This window comes from Bombina bombina, chromosome 7 (genome assembly GCF_027579735.1).
Source record: "Bombina bombina isolate aBomBom1 chromosome 7, aBomBom1.pri, whole genome shotgun sequence".
Taxonomy (NCBI): Eukaryota; Metazoa; Chordata; class Amphibia; order Anura; family Bombinatoridae; genus Bombina; species Bombina bombina.
In genome coordinates, this window is record NC_069505.1 from 418,632,175 (window position 1) to 418,644,827 (window position 12,653).

Sequence of the window (12,653 nt, forward strand, 5' to 3'; positions counted from 1 at the left end):
CACCACTGTGTCCTGGGATTCTGTGGGACTGTGGTTGATTTTATATAGATATAGATATAGATAGAGAGATATAGAGAGATAGAGAGATAGAGAGATAGAGAGATATAGAGAGAGAGAGAGAGAGAGAGAGAGAGAGAGAGAGAGAGAGAAAGACAGTCAGGAAGTGCCTATCAGCCCATGAGAATTGGCAAGTAATATCTATCAGTCAATGAGCATAAGTGAGAAATACACAAATTGTATAGCTAAAGTTTTATTCAAATTTATTTAATTTTACTTCACATTTTTCATGCTTTAAAAAAAAAAAAAAACCCTCATATTTAGATGTAATTTCAAGTGGCTGACAAAACGCTTTGTAAAGTCTCCCTTTAATATAATCACTTCACATAAACTGCAGTTTTATCATGGTAGTCAGAGGAAACGACTGGTTACCTGGTGGCAGGTGAGCAATAGCGCAGTCCACACAAAGAACCCTGAGATGGCCTGTGCAGTGGTCGTCATGAGGAATGTTGGTTGCTCTATGGTGAATGGCTGCTCCTCCGGAATCCTAGAAAAATTTGGGCTGGCTGGCGATGCAGTGTCAGAAATCGTAGCCGCAGGCAGCCCGGTGGCCATACCGGTCCCCTGCGAGGAGTCACCCAAGTTGGAGACGGCCATGACACCCTGTTAGGCACAAAAGAATAAAAACAATGCGGTGAGCAAAAAGTGAAAGTAATTTATACATCAAGACAATTACAGGATTTATTTCATTTAGTAGAATGATAAAAAAATAATTTGTTTTATATTAACAAATAAAGAACCTGAGCGCCTTAAAAAGTGTTTCATTTATCTTTAAACGGAACAATAAAATCCAAACTGAGTTTCCCATAAATTGAATGTAAATAAACATTGTAATAGACACCATTTTTGTCAGCTTTTGTTGTAAAATACTACCTATAAAAGGTGATTGTGCAGTGCACAAACTCATTTACAGCTAGTACTAACTGGTCTTAGTGAAGGGTAATAAGATGAAAAACCCTGGTACGTTTAAGTGGTTTATTCCTGTTTGCACAACCCTGCACACAATTATTTTAAATAACTTTTCTTTTGCAATTCAGTGTTAGACCACAGATATACACTATATCTACAGTGTATACATTAACATTGACTTTAACCCCTTCGCTCCTGGGAATTCCAGAGAAAAACCAAAAGCTCTGGAGAATTGTTAGCATTTTTGCTATCCTTCCATTTAAAAAAGTAGAGCCTTTGTTTTTTTAATTTGCAGATTAAAACTATATGTATTTTAAAAAGTAGACAACCCAAATACAATCATATATAAAAAAAAATGTTTTACACACAAGTTCTGCAATCATAAGACAAATGATTTTTTTCTATAGTGTAGGGAACCCCCTACAGTCATTTTTCTATAGTGTAGGGCCCCATCCCTCCCTCTCCCGTCATAACTTTTCTGTAGTGTCTAAGATGACAGCAGGGACTGCAGCATGCAACTCTGTGCTGGAAGTAACACACAGTGCTGTGTGACATTGTACCTACATCCAATGGACAGGAAACACAAAATGCTTGATTCAGATAGAGAATACAATTTCAAACAGGTTTCCAATTTACTTATATTATCAAATTTTCTTCATTCTCAAATTATTCTTTGTTGAAGAGAGATCTAGGTAGATAGCGTGCACATTTATGAAGCACTACATGACAGGAAATAGTGCTGCCATCTAGTGCTCTTACTAATGTATAACAGAGTTGGAAGCTGCAGGCATGTGCTCATTCCTGACCTTACCTTCTTGCTTTTCAACAAAGGATAACAAGAAAACAAAGCAAATTTAATAGAAGCAAATTGGAAAGTCATTTTAAATTGTATGTTGTATCTGAATCATGAAAGAAAAAAATTGGGGACTTTGCCACTTTAATAAGAAGACAATGCAACAGCAGGTCTGAGATTCAAATGAGTAGTAGATTTTTTTAGATACATGTGACAGCCAGATGCCAATCACAAAATGCATATACGTATACACTTTGAACTCTTGCACATGCTCAGTAAGAGATGGTGCCTCAGAAAGTGTGCATGTAAAAAGAAGTTGTTTAAAAAGATATGCCTTATCTGAATCATAAAAGTTTAATTTTGACTATACTGCCCCTTTAAATGTAGGCAGCAAAAAAAACTCAAAATTGACTTAGCAGCAAAGGGCTTGAACTGAAAAAGTTATAATAATAATTAGATAATGCTACGCGGCCAGATTAGACTGTAAATGGCGCATGACTTCCTCTGAATTTCAGCACTTCTACTGTGGCAAACATCTTACACCAGGGACATAACTGGAAACAGCCATTTATTTTAGCTTAGTTACCAAAGGAAAAACAGATATCTTTTGCATTTCAAATAAACATAACCACTTGCCAATTAAACTAATACAAAACTGTGTACAAATAAATGGTACAAGATCCTGCACTAAGCAGAACCAGAGAGCAGGAATGAGTAGCTGTCACTGGTACAGGTGACAAATCCCACACATGGCACAGCAATCTGACTTCTTTGTATTATTATTCTGAATCTAGACACTGTTTCTGGTATAGTGATCTGACATTATGAGGGAGTGATATACTAAAGCATGAGCAAGAGGCAACACTTAAATGGACAGGAAACCCAAAATTTTTTATTTTGTGATTCAGATAGAGCAGCAATTTTAAAACAAATTTCTAATTTACTCCTATTATCATATTAGGAACCTAAGCTTAGGGCCGGCCCATTTTTGGTTCAGCACCTTTGTAGCGCTTGCTGATTGGTGGCTAAATGTAGCTGGCTCCTATGTTTACATTCCTGCCTTTTTAAATAAAGATACCAAGAGAACAAAGAAAAATTGATAATAGGAGTAAATTAGAAAGTTGCTGCTCTATCTGAATCATGAAAGAAAGAAAAAAAAATTGTGTTTAGTGTCCCTTTAAAGACTATTAAATGCAGCAGAACGTCATAATCCACAAATGCACAATAAAAAAGACAAGGCAACAGCACTTACTCTGAATTTCAAATTATCATTACATTTTTTTTTCAAAGTTTGTTTTAATTTCTCTGCCCACTTTACCATGTGACAGCCATCAGCCAATTACAGACTCATATACACTGAACTCATGCACATACTAAGAAAGTGTGCATTTAAAGATTATGCACAATCTGATAATGAACCTTTTCCCAAAATAGCAGCACTCTAGTGACAGTAAAATTTTACTATTATTTGCGGGATAACAATACACTTCAAATTTTCAATCTTGCTTAATTAATATACACGATTCAATATGTAAATACAATATAATATATCATACACGTAATGGAATTTAGAATAGATAGCACTCTCAAGGGCTATGTATTAACATTTAAAATGAATGGTACTCACATCGGCTATACAAGCCAACTCATACTTATGCATAGGAAAAGCTTGAATTAAAGTCCCATGACTTGCCACACAGCACTATACTGTATATAGCTTGTGAGTCTGATTGTTCTACAAAGAAACGGAGTGCCGAGAACTGTGTCCCTGAATTTTAGAAAGAAGGCTGTTAAAGAGGCTTGTTTTAACTTACATATATAAGTGTGATTTTATGTGTGCATAACTCATCTGTAATAAATTGATGTTGTGAGTCGCGGGTGTGCTTGTCCCTTTTGCCTACCCTTTACAACAATCTGATAATGGCAGTAAATTGGAAAACGCTCTATCTGAATCATGACAATTTAATTTTGACTTTAGTGTATCCCTTTAACTACCCTTAAATGTACTTACTTCAAGGGACATAATCAACTGATATTTGAATTACAAAGTATTTTAACACCTAAAAAAAGGAAAATGTGACCAATGGCACTACAAATAGCTTGAAATAGCTTAAACCCTTATAACACTAATAAAATCCACTAATAATATTGTGGATTAAGTATGGTGCTATGTAGTAAATGTCAATTTAACACCTTGTTTGCTTTATTCCCCCCCCCCCCCATTAACCCTCCACATTTGCCTTATTTGGAGGAGCCAGCTTGGACTTGGTATTGGAGTATTTTGTAGGATTGCATCTTATCTACTAAGACCACTTAGAGGCGGATATGCAGCAGGGTTGTGGTGTGGTGTCTGCCCTGAGCACTTCCAAATTCTTGAGATGGAAAACTCATGATTTTAGCAGTTTAAATTACAGAAAGGGGGCAACATAAATACTGCAAGTATAATGCAAAGATTTCTAAACGTCACACAATGAAACCTTTTATATTATGACTCATTTGACACTTAATATAAAATACATAAAATTGGATCTTTTCACCGGTATCCACATGATACAGCCGCCCGTAACAGCAGGACAATTACAGATCTAAAGAACTGGCTAAACTATCAATAGTCGCAGCAGTTCCTCTATGTAGAGCTAATCCCTATCTAAAGAACTCAAATGCGGTGCAGGATTATTTGCTAGCAAAAACACCAGCATGTCCTACAGCGCTGGCACAATCTGTGAATATTGCCTGACAATAAGTTGCTTGGGTCCTGCTAGTAAACGACTGCAATTTAGTAGCCTTATGTACGTGTAAATCTTTATTTCTCCCGGCAACAAGAACCTAATCCTTAAGTCTCACATTAATCCTGGGGTATGTAAAGATCTGTGCCAGGCTGGAAATACCAAAGGAAACCACTAATTCGGGTATATGACAAATATAAGGAGGAAAGGTATTGTGCTCGCACACAGGAAACACACAATCTGTCGGGGCGATTAAACATTTGTGCAACTTCTGACCTGTTACTGGAGACGCTATAATGTATAAGCAGGCGGTGAGTTTGTCTTCTTTACAAGAGATAATAATACCAACTCTCTTTAAATACAGGTAAAGTCTATTTTGTAGCTCCAGAGTAAGACATGGACAATCAACCAGTTAGAAGCATCAGTTGAACAACTCGACAATTACTGGATATTTCCTACTGAACAGCTGCATTGCTTGCGGCTGCTAAAGCGGAACTTTACCTATGTGTTTAACCCCTCAACACAGGGGTCGACAAATCTGTTTAGGGGCCAGACAGTGGTATTTGTACATAAATATATGGAGAATAACCTAAAAGTTAGGAGCCAATGTCTCCCTGGCTTGCGGTTTTCTTGAGACCTGCCTTAGACAGATGCTGTGACGTTTTGTCCTTAAAGGGACACAAACCCAAAATGTTTCTTTCATGATTCAGATAGCGAATATAAATCTCAACAACTTTCTAATTTACTTCTATTATCTAATTTGCTTTGTTCTCTTGATTGAAGAAGCAGCAATGCACTACTGGGATCTAGCTAAATGCATCTGGTGAGCCAATAACATGAGGCCTGTATATTTCACCAATCAGCAGCCTCTGAGTCTACCTATGTATCCTTTTCAACAAAGGGTATAAAGTGAATAAAACAAATTAGATAATATAAGTAAATTGGAAAGTTGTTAAAAAACAGAATTTATGTTTACCTGATAAATTACTTTCTCCAACGGTGTGTCCGGTCCACGGCGTCATCCTTACTTGTGGGATATTCTCTTCCCCAACAGGAAATGGCAAAGAGCCCAGCAAAGCTGGTCACATGATCCCTCCCAGGCTCCGCCTACCCCAGTCATTCGACCGACGTTAAGGAGGAATATTTGCATAGGAGAAACCATATGGTACCGTGGTGACTGTAGTTAAAGAAAATAAATTATCAGACCTGATTAAAAAACCAGGGCGGGCCGTGGACCGGACACACCGTTGGAGAAAGTAATTTATCAGGTAAACATAAATTCTGTTTTCTCCAACATAGGTGTGTCCGGTCCACGGCGTCATCCTTACTTGTGGGAACCAATACCAAAGCTTTAGGACACGGATGAAGGGAGGGAGCAAATCAGGTCACCTAAATGGAAGGCACCACGGCTTGCAAAACCTTTCTCCCAAAAATAGCCTCAGAAGAAGCAAAAGTATCAAACTTGTAAAATTTGGTAAAAGTGTGCAGTGAAGACCAAGTCGCTGCCCTACATATCTGATCAACAGAAGCCTCGTTCTTGAAGGCCCATGTGGAAGCCACAGCCCTAGTGGAATGAGCTGTGATTCTTTCGGGAGGCTGCCGTCCGGCAGTCTCGTAAGCCAATCTGATGATGCTTTTAATCCAAAAAGAGAGAGAGGTAGAAGTTGCTTTTTGACCTCTCCTTTTACCGGAATAAACAACAAACAAGGAAGATGTTTGTCTAAAATCCTTTGTAGCATCTAAATAGAATTTTAGAGCGCGAACAACATCCAAATTGTGCAACAAACGTTCCTTCTTTGAAACTGGTTTCGGACACAGAGAAGGTACGATAATCTCCTGGTTAATGTTTTTGTTAGAAACAACTTTTGGAAGAAAACCAGGTTTAGTACGTAAAACCACCTTATCTGCATGGAACACCAGATAAGGAGGAGAACACTGCAGAGCAGATAATTCTGAAACTCTTCTGGCAGAAGAAATTGCAACTAAAAACAAAACTTTCCAAGATAATAATTTAATATCAACGGAATGCAAGGGTTCAAACGGAACCCCCTGAAGAACTGAAAGAACTAAATTGAGACTCCAAGGAGGAGTCAAAGGTTTGTAAACAGGCTTAATTCTAACCAGAGCCTGAACAAAAGCTTGAACATCTGGCACAGCAGCCAGTTTTTTGTGAAGTAACACCGACAAGGCAGAAATCTGTCCCTTCAGGGAACTTGCAGATAATCCTTTTTCCAATCCTTCTTGAAGGAAGGATAGGATCCTAGGAATCTTAACCTTGTCCCAAGGGAATCCTTTAGATTCACACCAACAGATATATTTTTTCCAAATTTTGTGGTAAATCTTTCTAGTTACAGGCTTTCTGGCCTGAACAAGAGTATCGATAACAGAATCTGAGAACCCTCGCTTCGATAAAATCAAGCGTTCAATCTCCAAGCAGTCAGCTGGAGTGAAACCAGATTCGGATGTTCGAACGGACCCTGAACAAGAAGGTCTCGTCTCAAAGGTAGCTTCCAAGGTGGAGCCGATGACATATTCACCAGATCTGCATACCAAGTCCTGCGTGGCCACGCAGGAGCTATCAAGATCACCGACGCCCTCTCCTGATTGATCCTGGCTACCAGCCTGGGGATGAGAGGAAAGGGCGGGAACACATAAGCTAGTTTGAAGGTCCAAGGTGCTACTAGTGCATCCACTAGAGCCGCCTTGGGATCCCTGGATCTGGACCCGTAGCAAGGAACTTTGAAGTTCTGACGAGAGGCCATCAGATCCATGTCTGGAATGCCCCACAGCTGAGTGACTTGGGCAAAGATTTCCGGATGGAGTTCCCACTCCCCCGGATGCAATGTCTGACGACTCAGAAAAACCGCTTCCCAATTTTCCACTCCTGGGATGTGGATAGCAGACAGGTGGCAGGAGTGAGACTCCGCCCATAGAATGATTTTGGTCACTTCTTCCATCGCTAGGGAACTCCTTGTTCCCCCCTGATGGTTGATGTACGCAACAGTTGTCATGTTGTCTGATTGAAACCGTATGAACTTGGCCCTCGCTAGCTGAGGCCAAGCCTTGAGAGCATTGAATATCGCTCTCAGTTCCAGAATATTTATCGGTAGAAGAGATTCTTCCCGAGACCAAAGACCCTGAGCTTTCAGGGATCCCCAGACCGCGCCCCAGCCCATCAGACTGGCGTCGGTCGTGACAATGACCCACTCTGGTCTGCGGAATGTCATCCCTTGTGACAGGTTGTCCAGGGACAGCCACCAACGGAGTGAGTCTCTGGTCCTCTGATTTACTTGTATCTTCGGAGACAAGTCTGTATAGTCCCCATTCCACTGACTGAGCATGCACAGTTGTAATGGTCTTAGATGAATGCGCGCAAAAGGAACTATGTCCATTGCCGCTACCATCAACCCGATCACTTCCATGCACTGAGCTATGGAAGGAAGAGGAACGGAATGAAGTATCCGACAAGAGTCTAGAAGTTTTGTTTTTCTGGCCTCTGTTAGAAAAATCCTCATTTCTAAGGAGTCTATAATTGTTCCCAAGAAGGGAACCCTTGTTGACGGGGATAGAGAACTCTTTTCCACGTTCACTTTCCATCCGCGAGATCTGAGAAAGGCCAGGACGATGTCCGTGTGAGCCTTTGCTTGAGGAAGGGACGACGCTTGAATCAAAATGTCGTCCAAGTAAGGTACTACAGCAATGCCCCTTGGTCTTAGCACAGCTAGAAGGGACCCTAGTACCTTTGTGAAAATCCTTGGAGCAGTGGCTAATCCGAAAGGAAGCGCCACGAACTGGTAATGTTTGTCCAGGAATGCGAACCTTAGGAACCGATGATGTTCCTTGTGGATAGGAATATGTAGATACGCATCCTTTAAATCCACCGTGGTCATGAATTGACCTTCCTGGATGGAAGGAAGAATAGTTCGAATGGTTTCCATCTTGAACGATGGAACCTTGAGAAACTTGTTTAAGATCTTGAGATCTAAGATTGGTCTGAACGTTCCCTCTTTTTTGGGAACTATGAACAGATTGGAGTAGAACCCCATCCCTTGTTCTCTTAATGGAACAGGATGAATCACTCCCATTTTTAACAGGTCTTCTACACAATGTAAGAATGCCTGTCCTTTTATGTGGTCTGAAGACAACTGAGACCTGTGGAACCTCCCCCTTGGGGGAAGTCCCTTGAATTCCAGAAGATAACCTTGGGAGACTATTTCTAGCGCCCAAGGATCCAGAACATCTCTTGCCCAAGCCTGAGCGAAGAGAGAGAGTCTGCCCCCCACCAGATCCGGTCCCGGATCGGGGGCCAACATTTCATGCAGTCTTGGTAGCAGTGGCAGGTTTCTTGGCCTGCTTTCCTTTGTTCCAGCCTTGCATTGGTCTCCAAGCTGGCTTGGCTTGAGAAGTATTACCCTCTTGCTTAGAGGACGTAGCACCTTGGGCTGGTCCGTTTCTACGAAAGGGACGAAAATTAGGTTTATTTTTTGCCTTGAAAGGCCGATCCTGAGGAAGGGCGTGGCCCTTACCCCCAGTGATATCAGAGATAATCTCTTTCAAGTCAGGGCCAAACAGCGTTTTCCCCTTGAAAGGAATGTTAAGTAGCTTGTTCTTGGAAGACGCATCAGCCGACCAAGATTTCAACCAAAGCGCTCTGCGCGCCACAATAGCAAACCCAGAATTCTTAGCCGCTAACCTAGCCAATTGCAAAGTGGCGTCGAGGGTGAAAGAATTAGCCAATTTGAGAGCATTGATCTGCCATAAGTCCTTTCTGGGGTCGACCATAGGAAACAATTTTTTAAATATGGGGGGAGGGACGAAAGGAATACCTGGCCTCTCCCATTCTTTATTAACAATGTCCGCCACCCGCTTGGGTATAGGAAAAGCTTCTGGGAGCCCCGGCACCTCTAGGAACTTGTCCATTTTACATAGTTTCTCTGGGATGACCAACTTGTCACAATCATCCAGAGTGGATAATACCTCCTTAAGCAGAATGCGGAGATGTTCCAACTTAAATTTAAATGCAATCACATCAGGTTCAGCCTGTTGAGAAATGTTCCCTGAATCAGTAATTTCTCCCTCAGACAAAACCTCCCTGGCCCCATCAGACTGGGTTAGGGGCCCTTCAGAGATATTAATATCAGCGTCGTCATGCTCTTCAGTATCTAAAACAGAGCAGCCGCGCTTACGCTGACAAGTGTTTATTTTGGCTAAAATGTTTTTGACAGAATTATCCATTACAGCCGTTAATTGTTGCATAGTAAGGAGTATTGGCGCGCTAGATGTACTAGGGGCCTCCTGAGTGGGCAAGACTCGTGTAGACGAAGGAGGGAATGATGCAGTACCATGCTTACTCCCCTCACTTGAGGAATCATCTTGGGCATCATTGTCATTATCACATAAATCACATTTATTTAAATGAATAGGAATTCTGGCTTCCCCACATTCAGAACACAGTCTATCTGGTAGTTCAGACATGTTAAACAGGCATAAACTTGATAACAAAGTACAAAAACGTTTTAAAATAAAACCGTTACTGTCACTTTAAATTTTAAACTGAACACACTTTATTACTGCAATTGCGAAAAAACATGAAGGAATTGTTCAAAATTTATCAAATTTTCACCACAGTGTCTTAAAGCCTTAAAAGTATTGCACACCAAATTTGGAAGCTTTAACCCTTAAAATAACGGAACCGGAGCCGTTTTAAACTTTAACCCCTTTACAGTCCCTGGTATCTGCTTTGCTGAGACCCAACCAAGCCCAAAGGGGAATACGATACCAAATGACGCCTTCAGAAAGTCTTTTCTAAGTATCAGAGCTCCTCTCACATGCGACTGCATGCCATGCCTCTCAAAAACAAGTGCGCCACACCGGCGCGAAAATGAGGCTCTGCTTATGCTTTGGGAAAGCCCCTAAGGAATAAGGTGTCTAATACAGTGCCTGCCGATATTATTATATCAAAATACCCAGATAAAATGATTCCTCAAGGTTAAATATGTGTTAATAATGAATCGATTTAGCCCAGAAAAAGTCTACAGTCTTAATAAGCCCTTGTGAAGCCCTTATTTACGATCGTAATAAACATGGCTTACCGGATCCCATAGGGAAAATGACAGCTTCCAGCATTACATCGTCTTGTTAGAATGTGTCATACCTCAAGCAGCAAGAGACTGCACACTGTTCCCCCAACTGAAGTTAATTGCTCTCAACAGTCCTGTGTGGAACAGCCATGGATTTTAGTTACGGTTGCTAAAATCATTTTCCTCATACAAACAGAAATCTTCATCTCTTTTCTGTTTCTGAGTAAATAGTACATACCAGCACTATTTCAAAATAACAAACTCTTGATTGAATAATAAAAACTACAGTTAAACACTAAAAAACTCTAAGCCATCTCCGTGGAGATGTTGCCTGTACAACGGCAAAGAGAATGACTGGGGTAGGCGGAGCCTGGGAGGGATCATGTGACCAGCTTTGCTGGGCTCTTTGCCATTTCCTGTTGGGGAAGAGAATATCCCACAAGTAAGGATGACGCCGTGGACCGGACACACCTATGTTGGAGAAATCACATGCTCTGAACCATGAAAGAAAAAAAAATGTGGCTCTTATGTCTCTAAGGACACAGGCTGTACCCTGTCACAAAGTGGGTCTCATTGACAGCAGCAAGATCGCACTATTTCTGCAGGCTTCACGAGCAGAAATTATATAATAGAGGCCACCCCCAAGGCTACAAATCATAGGGACATTGTGTTCCCCTGTGAGTGCATGCAGTCAGCAATCAGGGATGCTCCTTTACATGAGATAATGCTGTGATCAGTGAGGCAGTCCAGTGACCAGTGTTCCCTCTAAGGACAGTTTTGTGTGCAGCCCAGCACTGAAACAGTTAACAAGAGAACCATACCTTTCCACCTGCATTGTGCAGTGTTTGCTAATTGCAGGGTGTGGTTACCTAATTAACTGTTTCACTGCTGGGCCGCACACAAAACTGGCCTTAGAGGGAACACTGCCAGTGACGCCCATAAAATGTGCCCAACTGTCATGCGATCACTGCGACAGCCAATTACAGTTATCAAAAATGACTAGACACTGTTTGTAAATAACACCTTGTCTTGATCCCTCCCCTTTAAAAGGTTAAATAAATGTTTTTTTAAATAAAGTTTTTTTTTTTTATTTTTTTATTTTAATAAGTGTTTTTTATCTCCAGAATTTTAATTCTCTGCCCTTGGCGATAAAAGGGTTAAACAATGAGTCAAAATACCTCTAGATTAATTTAAATTCTACAAATATATACATTTGTGAAGCAGTTTTGAATTAGGTAACCGCTATTTAGCTTACAGTCCAAGCATAGCAAATGTTTGCGTTAGGCCAATAATACCATGTTTGCAGTATTTGGCCTATATTAGCTATAAATGACAAAGGAACCCAGGCATATGGGGTATTCCTAAAATCAGGACAACAGGAATTTATTTAAATTGGTCACCATTTTTCAGTATTACAGTCCTATTTCTTGTTATTTTATATACCAGTATAGGGTATGACAAGAAAGCCATGTTGGGAGAGCAGATTATGGTGAAACAAATACTAAGAAAAAATGCCAAAATGGCCTGTGTCATTTAAAAACGAAAACTGGGAAAAACCTTTGTCATCAATGGTTTAAAGGGATGCTATAATGAATATATTGCATGTTCTCATTTGTTAGAGCGCGTAACGTTATCACTATTGACCCTGAAAAAATATGATCAACAGCAGTTTATGCTCGGACCAACAGTTCTCTGCAGCTCCTGAGAGGTAACTAATCTATTTGTTTAACTGCTTAGTTTTAATGGGGTGCAAGGTACAGTTTCTGATTGGCTGTATCAATCACTAAATAGTAAAGAAAAAAACAAAAACTTCAAGATGGTTGACCAGACACGGTCACAACCAGGAGTGTTAAATTACAACAAAACAAATGTTCCTATAAGCTTAAAAAGAACAAACAACCTCCACTCACTGTGATAATTAAAATGCAGTGAACAAGATATTTACATTTACTGTAAACAGAAGTGGTGCACTGCTGCTAGCTGCACACAAACTGCAGTGCTTACACAGACACACAATCAGTGTGCCAACACATCAGTGTGCCAACACACGCACACACAGTGTGCCAACATATGCGCACACACAATCAG

At 40.6% G+C, this 12,653-nt stretch overlaps 1 protein-coding gene across 5 annotated transcripts in view; it reads right to left on the reverse strand.

Moving 5' to 3' along the window:
• The window catches only part of TMEM184B (transmembrane protein 184B), a 122,864-nt gene that overhangs the window by 84,364 nt on the left and 25,847 nt on the right, over positions 1-12,653 (reverse strand). For all 5 annotated transcript variants that reach the window (XM_053721260.1, XM_053721259.1, XM_053721261.1 and 2 more), the window contains one exon: positions 430-660. In XM_053721260.1, the coding sequence (XP_053577235.1) occupies positions 430-654 (225 nt within the window). In that variant the 5' untranslated portion in view covers positions 655-660. The remainder of the gene's footprint in view (positions 1-429; positions 661-12,653) is intronic.